Source organism: Ipomoea nil, unplaced genomic scaffold (genome assembly GCF_001879475.1).
Source record: "Ipomoea nil cultivar Tokyo-kokei standard unplaced genomic scaffold, Asagao_1.1 scaffold1043, whole genome shotgun sequence".
Lineage (NCBI taxonomy): Eukaryota > Viridiplantae > Streptophyta > Magnoliopsida > Solanales > Convolvulaceae > Ipomoea > Ipomoea nil.
Genome location: NW_017617471.1, coordinates 5,371,327 through 5,389,971, shown reverse-complemented (window position 1 = coordinate 5,389,971; position 18,645 = coordinate 5,371,327). Strand labels below are relative to the sequence as shown.

The following is an 18,645-nucleotide window of genomic DNA, read 5'->3' as shown; positions in this document are numbered from 1 at the left end:
CCAAGTTGCTCATTGTATAGCCATAATATACCTTTAAATAATCCTCTGAAGCCTATAGTAATATGTTTAAACGCTCTAAAAGAGCAAAAGTTACGTTGTTCGTGACTCGCTGCTAGCAACACCACGAACCCCTATCTGGGAGCTGACCCAACGAACATAATCAATTGTTGAGGCATCAGACTCATCACTGTTACATCACCTTCAAAGCAATTACACTTAAATATTCTCAAATTACTCACACAAAAAAAAATACTAGATAGACTTACTAGAGTACAAAACCAAACCCAAAATAATTACAAAAATGCAAAATATGCAAACTGAGAGCTATCACCACCACAATAACTGAGCTCAGCATCCATACCTACAAAATGAAGTACTGGAGTGAATAATCAGCTTAGGAAAAAGTGTTTGGTTTGTGATCAACAGTGTTTAAATTTTTCATGAAGCAAATTATCAAGATTACCTGCAGGCTGCAGCTTAGAGTGATCTGATTCGCTTCCTGTGAAGTCTGCGTCCTGGAGATTTTCTTCCTCGACCGGATAGCCTTACTAATACTTTGTCAAGTTGTTGGTATGCTTCCCTGCATCTCTTGTTATGCAAAAGCATCCAAAGGTAAGCCCCTAAACCCACAATGAATCCCAAAGCAGAAGTTACGTATTCCCATTTGATCTCAGATTGGTCACCATCCAATTCTATCTCAGATTGGCCGTCATTGGAACTTGTTCTTGATTTGCAACTTTTTGAGAGAGGAAGACCACACAGTTCTGGATTACCCAAATAGGAACTTGCTTCAAATGTATTAAGTTGATTGCCTGTTGGAATACTACCAGAGAGTCTATTGAATGATAGATTCAAGACTAATAGGAACGACAGATTTGCAAGTTGTGCTGGGATCTCTCCACCTAGCTGGTTTGATGAAAGATCTAAGGACTCAATCATTTTCAGATGTCCAATTGTTTCTGGGATGTTCCCTGTGAGAGCATTGTGTGAAAGATTGAGAAAGTAAAGTGAATTGAGAGCCCCAATGGTATCTGGTATGATCCCATTGAAATTATTGCTTGAGAAATCAACAGATGTGAAGACTGTTAGAATTTTCACAAGTTCTGTCTCCATCCCTTTTATAGTTACCATTACTCTATCTTGGTAGTAGAAATTATTAAGTCTCAAGAAATCAAACCTGATGTGTTGCACTGGTTGCACCGTATCTTCACCAAAAATCATTCCTTTCCAGTTCAAGAAGCATTTTGGAGAGAGTTTGCCACTGAACTTATTGGAAGCAATATCAATAATCTGAAGATTCGGCCAGCTATGATTGGCATTACCACAGTGAAGCTCACCATGGAACTGATTGGATTGCAAGACTAGGACACGCAAACTAGATAAGTTTTCCAATAGGCATGGAAAGGTATCTACAATTTTGTTGCTCCCAACATTCAGAACTTCCAATGACGAACAATTTATTAGAGATTTTGGAATCTTCCCATCAAAGAAATTCCTACTGAGGTCTAATGTTTTTAGAGCACAATTACTTGAGAAGGAATCAGGTATGTTACCATTGATTTGATTTTCCCCAAGGTTTAGTACTCCTAGGATCCCAAGATTGCTGAATAAACAGGATGGAAGTATGCCACTCAGCTTATTTTTGGATAGATCAAGCACCTGCAGATAGCTTGTATTGCATATGGATTCAGGAATTGTCCCAGTGAAGCTATTTTTTGAAAGAGACAAGAAAGAAGCATATGGAGCATAACTCCCAAGATCAAACGGGATGGAACTGTTGAAAACATTGTTTGAGTAATCAAGATACATAGCATCCAAGGCTGGGGCTACTCCAATCGGAAGTTCGCCATGCAGTTGATTTGAGTGCAAGTCTAGTACTGAAAGACTAGTTGGAATTGTATAAGGCTTTTCTAGACCATCTAAGAAATTGTGGGAAAGATTCAGGTGAACCAGATTTCCATTACCCACACTCCATATCCAGTTTGGTATTTCCCCTCTAATTCCATTGTCTGATAGGTCTAAATGGATCATACTTGATTGAGTTCTAAGATCCGGAAATTTTTGTAATTGACAAGAAGCCATTTTCAATATTGTAATCTTGGGAAAGAATGAGAAGGCCGAACTACTGCTACTTACGTCAACTGACAAATTGTTGTGAGAAAGCTCAAATCTTGTGAGGTTCTTGAGCTTTTGGAGACTTTCGAACTGTATCCTTCCACTGAAGGAGTTGGAAGAAAGTAATAGCACATTCAGCTTTGGAAATTCAAAGAAGTACTCCGGAATGGGCCCATTTAGACGGTTAGAACTCAAGTCGAGTGTATCCATTTGAGAGGCAGATACATTCAGGTATTCATCAACTTGACCATCAAATTTATTGTTTGAAAGCACAAGTTTCTGCAATGATGGAAGTGAAAACAGAGATTGGGGAATTCTTCCAGAGAGTAAATTAGACATTAAATCTATATTCACAATTTCTGAAAGGCCTTCGAAATGCTTGGAAGAGAGTGGACCTGTTAGGCCATTATGAGAAAAATCTAAGTAGATAAGGTTCTTTGAATGCTGGAAATGTGGGATTGAGCCAGTGAAGTTGTTAAATGAGAAATCCACATAAATAAGACTCATAAGTCTTGCCATTGTAGAAGGAACTGATCCACTGAATTTGCAGTTGCTGATATCTATCCTGGACAAGTTGCTAAGCTTACTGATGGAAGGGGGCACTGAACCAGAAAATTGAGTGTAACCTACTGAAATCACCCTAAGGGATCCATTCTCTGGAAATGATGGGAAGCTGCCACTAAGATTCTGATTGCCATGTATCATCAGTTCCTCTAAACTTTTTGTCTGAAAGATCTCTCCTGGAAATGCACCCTGTAGATTACAAGAGCCCAGGCTCAAGGTCCTCAAGTTTGAAAATTTTGCCAAAAACTTGGGGACAGTACTGGAAAGATCATTTTGATCTAGGTGGATAGCAGAAAGGAAATGAAGTTTCTCAAGGGAAGGATCAATAGGGCCTGAAAGTTGACAGTTTCGCAAGCTCAAGACTGTTAAATTTGGCAAAGATGAAGATAAGGCCTGACACCAGTCACTCCTTTGAGCAGAAAGATCAACACCATCAAGATAAAGTTGTCTAACTTGTATGGAGTTGTCAAAGAATTTGTTTAGATTTGGATTCTCAAGTTTAAGTGGTGGACCTATTGGAAAGAGGGTTGAGAGATCAAGAGTAACCAACCTTGTGAGTCCTGATATTCCAATCGGAATCTGCCCTCCAAAACCAGCATTTGACAAATTGAGATATGTCAAGTTGGTAAGCTTGTAAATCTGAACTGGGATTGGAGTGGAATTGAAGCTGTTGAAGGCCAAATTTAGCTTCTCGAGGTATTGAAGACTGAGTAGAGCCCTTGAATTCTCAATCCCACCTGTAATCGTCTCATTGTCGAGAATCAAGGCAGTGACATGGCCTGAGGTGTCACATTCCACCCCAGGCCAAACACAACATTCCCTGCTCTGGTTCCAGTGTGCAAGCTTGATTGAAAGTGTTGGGTCGAACTTGAAGCTGCCCTTCAGCTGGAGCAACTTCGATCTCTGGTCGCTCTGGCATTGGCCGGAGACCACAAGGATGTCCATCCCAAATATTATCTGCAACAGCAGCAGCAAAAGCCATGGAAGGAATGAAGTTTTCATCATATGGCACAAAACTGCCGCAAGCGGAGAAGGCTTAATTTAATCACTGTTTTCTAGATGGATGGTCTATTGGTCTTTGGTCTGAAGTTAATTAGTTAATGAGATAACGAAAAATAGTTGTAGTCAAAATTGGGTTCCCAAGTTGTTGTCTTCTTGAAGCCAATCTTATCTATGTAGTGAACGAGTCAATTTGTCATGGAAAGAGCATTTTCTCCTTTTTAACATTCAAGTTCACAACTGGAGTCCTCTTCAGTTTTGGGCTCTTGGCATATCATCTTGAAACGAATTGAAGGAATATATGCCGAATGAAAGGTGGCCGGATAGCTTTTACAGAATTACAAAGAAATAAATCTGCTGCTAAACGGTATCAAAGTTTGGCTTCATAGTAGGACGTTAACGAACCGAACACGAACAAACAAAGATAGTTCATGTTGGCTTGTTATGATTTTTAAAGTATTTGTTTTTGTGTTTTTTGTTCGTTAAAGTTTTCGAAAATCTTGTTTATTTATTTATTTACATGTTTATTAGTGTTTATTAATATTCGTGAACGCTAAACAAACAAATACATATACATGTTCATAATCATAATTTATTTATAAATAAAAATTAATTTATGTCACAAACAATCATCAAACAAACAACATAATGAGAAGATTTTAATCTCTGGAGATATGCTTGCCATGAAACATTTTGTCGCTATCTACGCGTCCTTATTGTTAACGTTGTTCAATAGGCCTAATTTAGTAAGAAAAAGTTGTCTTTTGAAGAGGAAAATTTATAATAATATTATTAATCCTTGAGTCAATATAAGATAATAATAATAATAATTTTTATACTTTTCCCATAGAAAAACTGGATTTTTAAAACTTATTATAATTGATTGATTAAAAATGTATTTTAAAATTAATAAAATTAGAAGTCACTATCATATAATTTTAAGGTATATTAACTATATCAATTACACAAAATACTATCATGCTACATAATATTGATACTACCCAACTTCACAAACAATCCATTAAGGTAAAATTTTGCGTAGACTTATGAATCTTTATCTGTGAAACGGATCAAGTTGTATAAGTATCAAAACTTCAATTATAAGTAATATAATATTTGTCATTAGTAACATTCAACTTTATCTTAATATAATAGGAAAAAGTGTTAAATTGGCGCCCTAAGTCGAGTGGATAGTGCAATTAGGTCCCTTAAGTGAAAAAAACTTCATTCAGGTCCCCTAAACCTGTAAAATTGTTCAATTAAGCCCAAGTTGACTTGTTTATCAGGTTAAATGCATACGATGTTGACACGTGTCCTTATTTTATTTTTTTATTAAAAGTATTATTTATTTTAAATTAATTAAAATAATAATAATAATAATAATAATAATAATAATTAAAAAATAAAAAAATATATAAAAAAATAAATAAAAACAGCCACCCACGACTTTTTTTTAAAAAAAATTCTTTTTAATAATAATTATTATTAGAGAAAATTTCAATTTTGGTCCACTGACTATTGGGGTTGTGTTAATTGCAACACTTGACTTTCAAAAATGATAATTTAGTACCTTGACTATGCAATTTCTATCAATTTTGGTCACGCCGGTCAAATTGCCGGCCAAATCTCACCAGAAAAATTTAATAGGTCAATTTATGAGGGTATTTTAGTAATTTTACTCCTCTGTTTTCTTCTCCAATGATATTCCCAATTTCCGGTGATGAGTTTTTCTTCGCCGATCAAGAAAACGCAGCCCAGTGCCGCTCAGACTTTGATTTCCCTTGAATTTATAAGGATTCAATTGTGGGTAAGAAGAGGAAACAATAGAGGAAACACTTGAAAGAAAAAATCAATTGATTAATATCTAATGACCCTATAACATCAAATCATTCATCCCAGAAGCAAATTGAGCAATATTTCAAGCAACATTAATCCATTTCTTATCGTACAGAATCAAAGCATTTAGAATAAAGTTCAAAGGAATGGATAAAAAGCTTAAGATTCACCTCCATTTGGCGCATATACTCATAAATCTCAGAAACATAGGCGGCGCACATCTGTGGTGCTTCTTTTCTGGGCAAAAATGTTTGAGATTTCGATGAAGAAGAAGAAGATCTTATACCTGCAACTTCTGCAGAAGAGAGTTCCGGTCCGCTCAAGCTCTGGGCGGCCACATGAAAGTGCATAAAAGAGATAGGGCAAGGTTGAAGCAGTCTCCCCGTCTGATAATGGAGGAGATTTAGGTGTTCCAATCAGTAATAATCCCCGGCGGCCCCTTCTTACTCAATACTACCCTTCTCAAGCTTCTACCTTTCTGTACAATCCCACTTCCGATCGTAGAAGGAATCTCGCCGGAAATGGAGGGAAGTTCATCGGAGAAGAAGAAAGAACACGAGTAAAAAGACTAAAATACCCTCATTATTTGCCATATTATAATTTTCCGGTGAGATTTGACCGGCAATTTGGCCGGCGTGACCAAAATTGATAGAAATTGCATAGTCAAGGTACTAAATTATCATTTTTTAAAGTTAAATGTTGCAATTAACACAACCCCAATAGTTAGTGGACCAAAATTGAAATTTTCTCTTATTATTATTTTAATTAATTTATAATAAATAATATTTTTAATAAAATATAAAATAAAATAAGGACACGTGTCAACACCGTATGCATTTAACCTGATAAACAAGTCAACTTGGACTTAATTAAACAATTTTACAGGTTTAGGAGACCTGAATGGAGTTTTTTTTCACTTAGGGGGCCCAATTGCACTATCCACTCGACTTAGGGGGCTAATTTGACGCTTTTTCCTTAATAATATCACAATTTCATATATAAGTATTACAATATCTAACATAAGTAATGATTTATTTTTAATTCAATTTGGTATTAAATTTTCTATAATAAGTAATGTAATTTTTTTAATAAGTATTACAATATTTACATTATAATTGGAATTACACTTTGTAAGTATCACAATTTCAATTATAAATATTACAATATTTATCATTAATAATTATATTACCCTAAATAGTATCACAATTTCACATATAAATATTACAATATATATTATAAGTAACAATTTTTTTTAAATAAAAGGCTAATTCATTAATCATAAGCAGAAATGTTTACAATACAGATCGTTAGAATGACAATGCATTCTTTACAGTCAGACATAGAAACAAATTTCCTAGCAATGTTATAGAAAACTTGGATCGCAGACTGTTTTACAAATTTGAAGTCGAAGTTGTTGGATGAACTCGGTGTTTCTTCACAGATCTGGTCAAACATAGCCAAGACTGACTCTGGTGAGGCCATTTTATCATGCCACGCTTATGAGGAGAACTCACCAAAGAAACGAGAGGAAAACTCGCCAAAGAGACGAGAGGGAAACACTCGCCAGAGAGACGAGAGAAAACAAACTAGTCAAAGAAACAAAGGGATAACGTAGAACCAAAAGAAAACAACATAAACAGAAAAGAGTGTAGAAAACCTGTCAGATCTGTAGAGTCTCTGAAGCCTTCTCTGAAAAAACAATCGGAGATGATCTGAGATCTAACACTTATTCCTAAAACAGTCGGAGGATGAAGTCTACTAATAGCACTGCCGGCTCAACCCTCCACCAGAGCGTCAGCCGGCAGCACCAAGTCGCCGAACCTTTACTTCGTGGGAGCAGACGACGACAATGGGAGAGAAAGCGGTTAAAGTTGGTATTAAATATTCTGTAATAAATATTATGATTAACAAACAACTATCCTATTAGATTAGACTCATCTCAAACAAGTATGACTCAAAGTGAAATAATTTAGGGGTCAAATGTGTTTTATTTTCCCTTGATTTTATTTGCATATTTAGTTATTATTATTTGATTTCCTGAACCCTCTTACTTATTACGATTGAGTAAGGTTCAAAGTGAGTTGAATGGAAGCTTAAATTGAAACTAGTGTTAAAAACATTGATTCCTTGTGAATTAATATATACCTTATGATTATTATTTTTTAAGGGTCAAATAAGCCACTGAACTGCACACGAGAATGTAATTAGGCCACTGAACCTAAAAAACCTACAATTGAGTCCCTAAACTAACCAAACTCATTCAATTTGTCTATTTTTCATGTTTCTCAAGTTGCTAATAAGTTACCCTTCCACCTAAGGTGCTTATGTGGCATTTTTTTAAAAAAAATAATTTATTTTTAAATTAGTTTTTTTTTTAATGTTTAATAAATAAAAACTAAAATGATTTATTTTTAAATTAGTCTTTTAATGCTTAATAAATAAAAATTAAAATAATTTGTTTTTTTTAAATAAAATAATTTGTATTTGTTTAAAATTCGCAAATCACCAATACAAACTAATTATTTTAAAATTCAAAAATCACCAAATCACGATATTTTTGATTAAATAATTTGTTAATTGTTTTATTTGTTCCTAGCCACGATACAGTAATTGAATTATATTATACATTTGGCAGTAATTAAATTATTTTAATACTATACATTAGCAGTACTATTGTTAGATGGAAAAAGTAAAATATATTATGCATATCTAATTTGAAGGTGGCTGTGATGAAGTCTGCGAGAAGTCTTCCTGCCATTAATCTCTTTGACCTAAAAAAGGAATCCGATTGTTTAATAGGAAACAAATTAGTAAATTAAATTAAATTATTTTAGTTTTTATTTATTAAACATTAAAAAAAACTAATTTAAAAATAAATGTCACATATGCATCCTAGGTGGAGGGGTAACCTATTAGCAACTTGAGAAACCTGAAAAATGGACAAATTGAATGAAATTTGTTAGTTTAGGGACCCAGTTGTAGGTTTTTTAGGTTCAGTGGCCTAATTGCATTCTTGTGTGTAGTTCGGTGGCCTATTTCACCCTTATTCCTTATTAGAATGAAATGACGGACTGCTAAAGCTGGCCAGCCTGGTTTATTAGGCCGGCCCACTAGGGTCTAATTTTTGGCTGACTTTTGCAGGACGGGCCACAAATTAGGATTTAAGTAACTTTAATCTACCCCACGCGAGTTGGCAGCCCGGCCCGCGAAATGGGCAAATATGTTTATTTTTTTAAAAAAAAAATATATACGGAGTAATTTCAATCGTTGTACCGTGCACCAGGGTACACTTAGCAGTTAGCCCTATCCGCCCCGCGCCTCCCAAAACGACGTTATTTTATTAAGTTGTTAAAAAAAAATTCTCTGTTTCAAATGCATATAAACTTATAACAGAATACACATAATCTACATAATACACATAAACTTTTAACTGAATACACATAATGGGGTTTGTTAACATAATACACATAAACTCATTACACAATACACATAAACTTTTAACTGAATACACATAATGGGATTTGGTTGACATAATACACATAAACTCTTAACTGAATACACATAAACTCATAGCACAATACACATAAATTTTTAACTGAATACACATAATGAGATTTGGTCTGTTCGGATTGACGGAGTGATGTCAGTATGACATCAGCATGAAACGGGCACGTTTTGTGCTATGTGCGCCGTGGTGCACGATATAAATTGCCGAGTAATTTACAATTAAAAATTTAAATTTATGATTTATAAATAAAAATAAAAAATTATTTTAAAAAATAAAATAACAATAAATATATTACAAGATAAAGAAAATGTGTTTAAAAAAATATGCATTTGTAATATGAGATTTTCTTATCCTTAATATTCATGGTATGTGTTTTTGAATAATTCATAACCCAGTTGCTTGATTGAAGTTGAAGTTAATAATTTTGCAACATAATTGTATACATAATGGTGTGTTTGGTTCTCATATGGGAATTGAAATTGGGATGAGAATCATATACTTGATAATAGTAATAGGTTTTAGTGAAAATATTTTGCATGTTTGGTAGTATGGTGGAATTAGAATGATTATCAATATTTATGTTTGGTTATGTATGACTCTATAATAGGAATAAAGGAAAAATTATATTTACAAAAATGCGAAAAGGCATTACTTTATATATTTGTATTAATTGTTATGTTGACTTATTATTAACTATAAGTAGTAATTTTTTTATAATAATAATAATAATAATAATAATAATAATAATAATAATAATAATAATTATTATTATTATTATTATTATTACTAGTATTTGTCCCGTGCGATGCACGGAAAATATGTTATAAAAATATACTCTATATGAGGTTTATTCATATATAAAATTTTTGTTATTTAATAATTATTATGTGTGAATTCCTATGCTAAAATTATGAACATAAATATATTTACAATTAAAATAATATTTAAGGTGGGTGATTACTACAAATCTTAAACTATATTAAAAATTTAGTACATAGTATTTAATATTACAAAATTTTAAGAACTTAGTAAACTACAAATCTACAATAGTAATTGAATTACAATTTTAGAGTCACCACGGATCAAAATTTTTAGACCTTTGAGATTTCTAACTCTAGATGTAGCAACATACAATTGACCTTTAAAGACCAAACAATCACAATCTTAGTTCGAACATTAATTTTTTTCTTCCAAATACTATCGAATTAAGTGTGCAATCAATAAAAGATGATAACTAATAATTCAAGAATATAATCTTAATGTTACTAAGCCTACTTCACGTCAATTAAGTTTGAGAGTGTTGTTGGATAGTATCCGATGAATCCACGAATAACGCATCTTTGTCTCTGTAGTCCTCGATATGCAGATCAACAATCTTAAATATTAGGCCGCCTAACTATGCTATATATTAATTTCAAACTTATGGACTTTGGGGTCGCACGTGTGGTGTGCATGCATGTTTCTTAAAGTCATATGGTCTTGTGAAAATTAAATGTTGTTAATACCAATATTTAATCATTAATATCAACATTTAATTTTCACAAGACCATATGGCTTTATTATAATTAAGATTAAGTCAGTAGTATTTAAAAAAAATTAATAATAATAATAATAATAATAATAATAATAATAATAATAATAATATAGTGGTCTGGTAAATCATTAGTGTGAAAGAATAATGGACTGTTAAATGAAAGAAATGCTCCGTAATTAACGTGACGGCGACAGTGGGACGGAAGCATTTCTTTCTTCCCACTTCTGTTTTCTTATATTTCCAAAGATGACCAAAAAAGAGGGGACATCAAATTTAGGTATACTTCCACCACATGAATAAGTGATTCTACCACAAGAACAAGTGAGGTAGTTGATTATTAATTTGATAATTATAAAATTTATAGTTTGATTTTTTTTTAAGAATTATTTATTAGTTTATTTGGTTTGAATTGAATTTGTTAGCTATGAGTAATACATTTTTTTTTTTGTAGATTTTTGTTGGTTACGCTACGATTACAAGGTTCATTTCACCTATTGATGTTGTTAATTTGATTTGGTCAACTATGAACCAAAAATCAATTGTTTGAGGAAGACAAACTGAAGTGTTACTAGTCTAGATATGTCTTGGTGAGGAACCTTTCTTGAGGTGTTAGGGTGGCCCTCCTCCACTTCAATCCCAAAAAAAAAAAAAAAAAAAAAAAAAAAAAAAAAAAAAAAAAAAAACCTCTAGGCACTGTCCAAACAAACGTCTAGTTTAGTAATGAGTAACTAAGTTGGTATTCGGATGATAAATTGAGAGTGAGAACTTAAGGTTGAATCCGGCTTAGCTAGCAATTCAATCACAATGTGGGAGTTTCGTCTTGGCTCTTTGTGGACGTCAATTACTGATATTCCCACATAAGAGATCGTTGAGTCACTATGATTTATGCTTTCACAATCAAGGATTTTAAGAGTGAAGGACTTTACCTTTTGCAAGCAAAAGTTCAATTTAATCAATAAATTAGAAGAATTATATTAGATATAACCAATAAATTAACGAGCCGATTAATCATACCTACCAAATTGAACTCAACTCGACACATTTATGGCTCTAGAAAGTGAACAAATTAGAGATGAATATAAATATGTGGAGTTGGTTTTTGTGGAAGACTCAGGCGTGGGAGAAGACCAATCATAATAAGAGAGGAAAAAAAAAAAAAAGAGAGTTTCATGTGGGGCAAGAGAAAGGGATGTATAAGACACAGCCATCAATATCATTTGGACTTTGTTAGTCATTTTTGTCTATGCAACCCTTGACAAATTAGATGGCATTACACGTTGTTCTTGTCATTTACTTTTCTCATGATTTAATTATTTGTCTATCTTTTTCATTTATCAATAATCTCATAATTTAATGATCAGAATAAAGTTAGTTAAAATAAGCTCAAGTTGTAGTAAAAACGTTTAAGGTGAATTCAAAAGTTTGGAGTAGTTGATAAGTAAATTGTTGATGATACAATTACAACTTTGAAGTTGATGAGCTCTAGGTAGGGGTGCGATGAGTCAAGTTACGCAGGTTCAATTTGATGAATGCTCAAGTTCAATTAACTTATTATTGAGTCAAGGTCAAGGTCGACTAGTTCGAGTAACGAATCAGACCGAATTTGAGTCTCTTAATACTCAACTCGGGTAGCTTCGGTTTTTCTAATCAAACGAAACTTCAAGTTGAGTATTTGGGTTAGCTTGATTATATTACACCCCTATGCTTTGCGCTAAACCTTCTCCAAATAAGAGTCAAACTCTAAAATGAGAATCAACGCGAATCTGATTATTAGTTTCATAATGGTAAAGATAATAGACGCCATATGAAAAAAAAATGATTTATTTACTACTTCATTTTTCTAGAGAAATGAAACTAAAGAAAGGAAAACAAAGAATATGTTTTAAACTAAACACTAATAGTCTAGTCTTAGTTATGTAGGAATTGTTGTAAGAAAAATGACAAGTGCAATCTAAGGGGTAAAACTCCTGCAACTTGTTTGGATTTAATTGGAGAAAGATAAAATTAAAAAAATCAAACTTTGGCCCACATTTTTTATATGAATCAAAGTATGTCACGCTGATATGGAGTAGAAAATTGAATAAAAAGTGAGAGTTGTATAATATAATTGTATTTATTGTATCATTACATTTTTTTAATCACTTCATTTATTTCTTAAAAAAAATCACATTCATTTCACTTTTCAACGTATGGGATTGCTTAATTGATTTATCTGACGACTTCATCGAAATTGATTGCCAATTTACCAATTTTTCCGATGCCGCTTTCAACAAGTTATGAATTTTAATTAATAATTTTATTTGGACACAATCAACACTATTCGTCGTAGGATAATTGCTTCTCTTTTTTATTTTTATTTATTTTTATTTTTCTGATACATTAGAAGTCAGAAACCCTCAAGAGAGAACAGTATCTAACTTGATCTTCAGAACTCCTAGAATAGATCCTTTAAGTCCTCTGACACCGTAAGTTAAGTCCCTACGAGCAATAATCCTATTAAACTATTTTACATCTTCGATAATCTTCAAACTTTAATTAATTAAGTTGCCAGCTTGGTGCAACTACACTTTCTTAATTAATCAATTAATTTGTTACAACTTACAATTACATATATGTTTAGACAGATTGATACTTGCTGTGTAGATATTACTCTGTGAGGTACCCAGTCAGAAGTTTCATGCTAAAAATATAATAGTTTAATAATTTCATAATCCAAACTTTCTTATTCTGTTGTTCTCTGTTTAACAAATCTGCTGGATTTGCACTTCTATTTCACTTATTTAATTATCCTTTTCATCTTACGCATAAACTTTTTTCTGGTCGTCAATAACTGATAACATTTTTATACTTTTGTTCGTAATTTACGTCTTATTTTACCTATAATTTAAGGCTTGTTTGATAAATGACAGATCTGTTAAAAGGAGGTGTATTTAATTTATTTTAATCCTTGCCAAGATTCATATGGGAGTTGTGTTAAGTACAAATCACGTCGCAAATCATTGAAAATTAAATATAAAAAAATAAGGAAATAGGTAAACTGCGTGCCATATAAAATTGGGGATTGAAAATGTCAAAGGAGACAAGTATGAAGATGGATAGTTTGGTCAAAGAGTTGGGAGGAATCTAAATGAAAGATGGAAACAAACCGACCCTACTGCCTACTGCAATACCTAACCTTTGTAATAAATCTACCTCTTTACTTATGTTCATATTCATTTTCGACCTCCCCAACATAGCTCGGTGGATGAAAGACTGAGTTTGGAATAATATTTAGCGAGTATTTATAGTTAAATCCCGCAAGGGTGGAACACAAAAGTTAGTGTAAAAATTCATATATCATTGCATCACTAATGTACATCTCATGATTTATTTCCTCTCATAAGTCCTCAAGTCACCCATTTTAAATATAGAAATTTTATTTATGATGATAGTTTAATAGATTGAGTTTCCGTCTGACATGTTTAATAAACTTGCTCCACAAGAAAATAGATCAGTTCATATTATTCATAATTGTCCAGCTCAAATAAAGAATATCAATTATTAGCCCCGACCAGCTCGCTTGAGGTTGTTCTCAAAGGTTAAAAATGTTAATTATTATATGTCTAACGTGAGAAGTTATTAGGGATAATTTTAAAAATCAGTTTATTAATTTATTTATAATTTTTCTTTTGACTATGGAATAAAAAAAGTGTTGCCAAACCAGAATCTCACCGTTACACCTCCATAAGCTTGTCTAAGAAGGAATAGTACGGCGAATAGAGGAAATCATTAAATCAGACAAACACAAAGTCATGAGCTTTCATTTTCTTATAATATACTGAACCACAAAGTCGTCCAAGGAATAAACAAATGTTAAAGGCCGACTACCAAACGCGTAACGATAACAATAAGATTTCACATTCTAGATTATCAAACACAACTCCCAGTTCTTGTTTTCCTCTGACCAGTCCACCATTGTTTCTAACCATCATTTACCTCTCCACCTTTGTATTAGTCCTCTGCATCTATGCTTTCTTGCTTGTCCTCCACTCCAGAACAGCCAAACCGAAAGTTAAGTTTGGTGAGAAGGCAAGAAAGCTAGCAGTGAAGTTGTTGAGCTGTAATATATTTACTCAAACAAACACGTTGATCTTGAGTGTTATGGGTGTCTGTTACAGCTCTGTCCAATGAGAATTCCACTGCATTCATGGTTTTTCTTGGTATGCTTGCTGCAGATAATATTTGGGATCGACATCCTTGTGGTCTCAGGCCAATGCCAGAGCGACCAGAGATCGATGCTGCTGCAGCTGAAGAGCAGCCTGAAGTTCGACTCAACAGTTTCAACCAAGCTTGCACGCTGGAACCAGTGCGGGGAATGTTGTGTTTGGCCTGGGGTGGAATGTGACACCTCAGGCCGTGTCACTGGCTTGATTCTCGACAATGAGACGATTACAGGTGGGATTGAGAATTCAAGGGCTCTACTCAGTCTTCAATACCTTGAGAGGCTAAATTTGGCTTTCAACAGCTTCAATTCCATTCCAATCCCAGTTCAGATTTACAAGCTTACCAACTTGACATATCTCAATTTGTCAAATGCTGGTTTTGGAGGGCAGATTCCGAATGGAATATCAAGACTGAAAAGGTTGGTTACTCTTGACCTCTCAACCCGCTTCCCAATAGGTCCACCACTTAAACTTGAGAATCCAAATCTAGAGAAATTCTTTGACAACTCCATACAAGTTAGAGAACTTTATCTTGATGGTGTTGATATTTCTGCTCAAAGGAGTAACTGGTGTCAGGCCTTATCTTCATCTTTGCCAAATTTAAAAATCTTGAGCTTGCGAAATTGTCAAGTTTCAGGCCCTATTTATCCATCCCTTTTGAAACTTCGTCACCTTTCTGTTATCTATCTAGATCAAAATGATCTTTCCAGCACTGTCCCGAGGTTTTTGGCAAATTTTTCAAATTTGAGGACCTTGAGCCTAAGCTCTTGTAATCTACACGGTGCATTTCCGGGAGAGATCTTTCAGACAAAAAGCTTAGAGGAGCTGATGATACAAAACAATCAGAATCTTAGTGGCAGCATCCCATCATTTCCAGAGAATGGATCCCTTAGGGTGGTTTCAGTAAGTTACACTCAATTTTCTGGTTCAGTGCCACCTTCCATCAGTAATCTTAGCAACTTGTCCAGGATAGAGATCACCAACTGCAAATTCAGTGGACCAATTCCCTCTACAATGGCACAACTTACGAGTCTTATTTATATGGATTTCTCATTTAACAACTTCACTGGCTCAATCCCACATTTCCAGCTGTCAAAGAACCTTACCTACGTAGATTTTTCTCGTAATGGCCTAACAGGTTCACTTTCTTCCAAACATTTCGAAGGCCTTTCAGAAATTGTAAATATAGATTTAATGTCTAATTTACTCTCTGGAAGAATTCCCCAATCTCTTTTTTCACTTCCATCATTGCAGAAACTTGTGCTTTCCAACAATAAATTTGATGGTCAAGTTGATGAATACCTGAATGTATCTGCCTCTCAAATGGATACACTTGACTTGAGTTCTAACCGTCTAAATGGCTCCATTCCGGGGTACTTCTTTGAATTTCCAAAGCTGAATGTGCTGTTACTTTCTTCCAACTCCTTCAATGGAAGGATACAGTTCGAAAGTCTCCAAAAGCTCAAGAACCTCACAAGATTTGAGCTTTCTCACAACAATTTGTCAGTTGATGTAAGTACCAGTACTTCAGCCTCCTCATTTTTTCCCAAGATTACAACATTGAAAATGGCTTCTTGTGGATTACAAAAGTTTCCAGATCTTAGAACTCAATCAAGTATGATCTATTTAGACCTGTCAGACAATGAAATTAGAGGGGAAATACCAAACTGGATATGGAATGTGGGTAATGGAAGTCTGGCTCATCTGAATCTTTCCCGCAATTTCTTAGATGGTCTAGAAAAGCCTTATGCAATTCCAAGTAGTCTTTCAGTACTGGATTTGCACTCAAATCAACTGCAAGGCCAACTTCCGATTGGAGTAGCCCCAAGCCTGAATGCTGCGTATCTTGATTACTCAAACAATTTTTTCAATGGTTCCATCCCATTTGATCTTGGAAGTTACGCTCCATTTGCTTCTTTCTTGTCTCTTTCAAATAATAGCTTCACTGGGACAATTCCTGAATCCATATGCAATGCAAGCTATCTGCATGTGCTTGATCTATCCAACAATAAGCTGAGTGGCACACTTCCATCCTGTCTATTCAACATTACTGGGATTGAGACTATTGGACTTGGAGTACTAAACCTAGCGGAAAACCAAATCAGTGGTAACATACCTGATTCCTTTCCAAGTAACTGTGCCCTAAAAACGTTAGACCTCAGCAGGAATTTCTTTCAAGGGATGATTCCCAAATCTCTGATCAATTGTTTGTCATTGGAAGTTCTGAATGTTGGGAGCAACAAAATTGTAGATACATTTCCATGCCTATTGAAGAAATTATCAAGCCTGCGTGTCCTAGTCTTGCGGTCCAATCAATTCCATGGTGACCTTCACTGTGGTAATGCTAATCATAGCTGGCCAAATCTTCAGATTATTGATATTGCTTCCAATAAGTTCAGTGGCAAACTCTCTCCAAAATGCTTCTTGAACTGGAAAGGAATGATTTCTGGTGAAGATACGGTGCAACCAGTGCAACACATCAAGTTTGATTACTTGAGACTTAATAATTTCTACTACCAGGATACAGTAATGGTAACCATAAAAGGGATGGAGACAGAGCTGGTGAAAATTCTAACAGTCTTCACATCTGTTGATTTCTCAAGCAATAATTTCCATGGGATTATACCAGATACCATTGGGGCTCTCAATTCACTTTACTTTCTCAACCTATCACACAATGCTCTCACAGGGACTATCCCAGAAGCAATTGGAAATCTGAAAGCGATGGAGTCGTTAGACCTTTCATCAAACCAGCTAGGTGGAGAGATCCCAACACAGCTTGCAAGTCTGTCATTCCTATCAGTCTTCAATCTATCATTCAATAGACTTTCTGGTAGTATTCCAACAGGCAATCAGCTTAATACATTTGAAGCAACTTCCTATTTGGGTAATCCAGAACTGTGTGGTTTGCCTCTCCCAAAGAGTTGCAAGAAACCACCTAGTTCCAGTGGCGGTCCAGTAGTCGACTCTGAGTTCGATTGGCATTTCATATTCATAGGTCTGGGATATGGAATAGGAGCCTCAGTTTCCATGGCAGCTCTTTTCTTCTGGAAGGAAGGCAGAACAAGTAGTGATAAGCATCTGAAAGAACTCCTCAAGCTGATTATTCCATCATACAGGTTCCCCTACATCAGATACAATGGTGGGAGAGTGCAGGCAGAGGAAATCATTGAAGATGAATCCCCTGATGATACTGATGACTCTGATGAAGACGAGGATGAAATGGAAGGCAAATCATACCGTGGCAGGTACTGTGTGTTTTGCAGCAAACTTGATATCCACAGAAAGGCAGCAATTCATAATCCAGACTGCACCTGCAGTCATCATCACTCTTCCCCACTTCCTCCTTCCATAACATCTTCTTCTACATCCCTGCTAGTCATATATCAGAAAGTCATTTGAACTGTAACACAGCCCCCGCCCCAGCCCTCCCCTTCACCCCATCTTTATAATTTGTACATAAATATATACTTGTAACACAGAGTTCATGCAAAAGTGAAAGCAAGAGTCTTGATTTCTTTTCACAATCATCAAGCTAGCTGCAAGCTTATTATACAAGTATACAAGAAGCAGTGTTACCCCATTCCCTGCCTTGAAATTTTATTCGTCCAGTGAGATCTTCACGGAAAGGTGATTTAAGAAGAAGAAAATCTAGAAACTGTTTAAGTCAGAATGATTCAAACAATTCATCGAACAATTGATAGACATCTTTGCTGACAATAGAGCATTTCTCAAGAAAATACTAAAGAAGTTAAAAGGAAAAACCATTTCGCACGCATTTTAACTTTACTATTGAAGTAATTAAAATTAAATTTATATAAAGATTGAGGTGCCATAGTGGGCTCACGGCACTTAAGGCCCAATAACTCCATATACCAGGCCTGTGT

General features: G+C 34.4%; 3 protein-coding genes across 3 annotated transcripts; 1 reads left to right on the top strand and 2 right to left on the bottom strand.

The window, feature by feature from the left end:
• Positions 1-288: 288 nt before the first annotated feature.
• On the bottom strand, positions 289-2,629 carry LOC109181650 (receptor-like protein 12). Its single transcript, XM_019331514.1, has 3 exons — positions 1,178-2,629; positions 464-971; positions 289-361 (listed from the first exon to the last, which is right to left on the bottom strand). The coding sequence occupies exons 1-2, from the start codon at positions 2,620-2,622 to the stop codon at positions 932-934; spliced, it is 1,485 nt and encodes a 494-aa protein (XP_019187059.1). The 5' UTR covers positions 2,623-2,629; the 3' UTR covers positions 289-361; positions 464-931.
• LOC109181174 (probable leucine-rich repeat receptor-like protein kinase At1g68400) lies at positions 2,629-3,845 on the bottom strand (the record flags this gene model as incomplete). The annotated part of the gene is made up of 1 exon (XM_019330928.1): positions 2,629-3,845. A coding segment is annotated over exon 1 (1,056 nt), but the record flags the coding sequence as incomplete, so codon positions are not given.
• A 10,500-nt stretch (positions 3,846-14,345) lies between these two features.
• On the top strand, positions 14,346-18,341 carry LOC109181646 (receptor-like protein 12). The gene has a single exon (XM_019331509.1). It carries the CDS (start codon positions 14,723-14,725, stop codon positions 18,158-18,160), a length of 3,438 nt encoding a protein of 1,145 aa, XP_019187054.1. The 5' UTR covers positions 14,346-14,722; the 3' UTR covers positions 18,161-18,341.
• The last annotated feature ends 304 nt before the right edge of the window (positions 18,342-18,645 follow it).

Excerpts from the sequence above, each read along its gene's own strand:
- LOC109181650 (XM_019331514.1), bottom strand. The coding sequence starts at position 2,622 with ATGAGTCTTATTTATGTGGATTTCTCATTTAACAACTTCACTGGCTCA. Across the intron at positions 972-1,177 it reads CAACCAGTGCAACACATCAG|GGAACATCCCAGAAACAATT; the intron begins GTTTGATTTCTT and ends ATGCTCTCACAG.
- LOC109181646 (XM_019331509.1), top strand. The coding sequence starts at position 14,723 with ATGAGAATTCCACTGCATTCATGGTTTTTCTTGGTATGCTTGCTGCAG.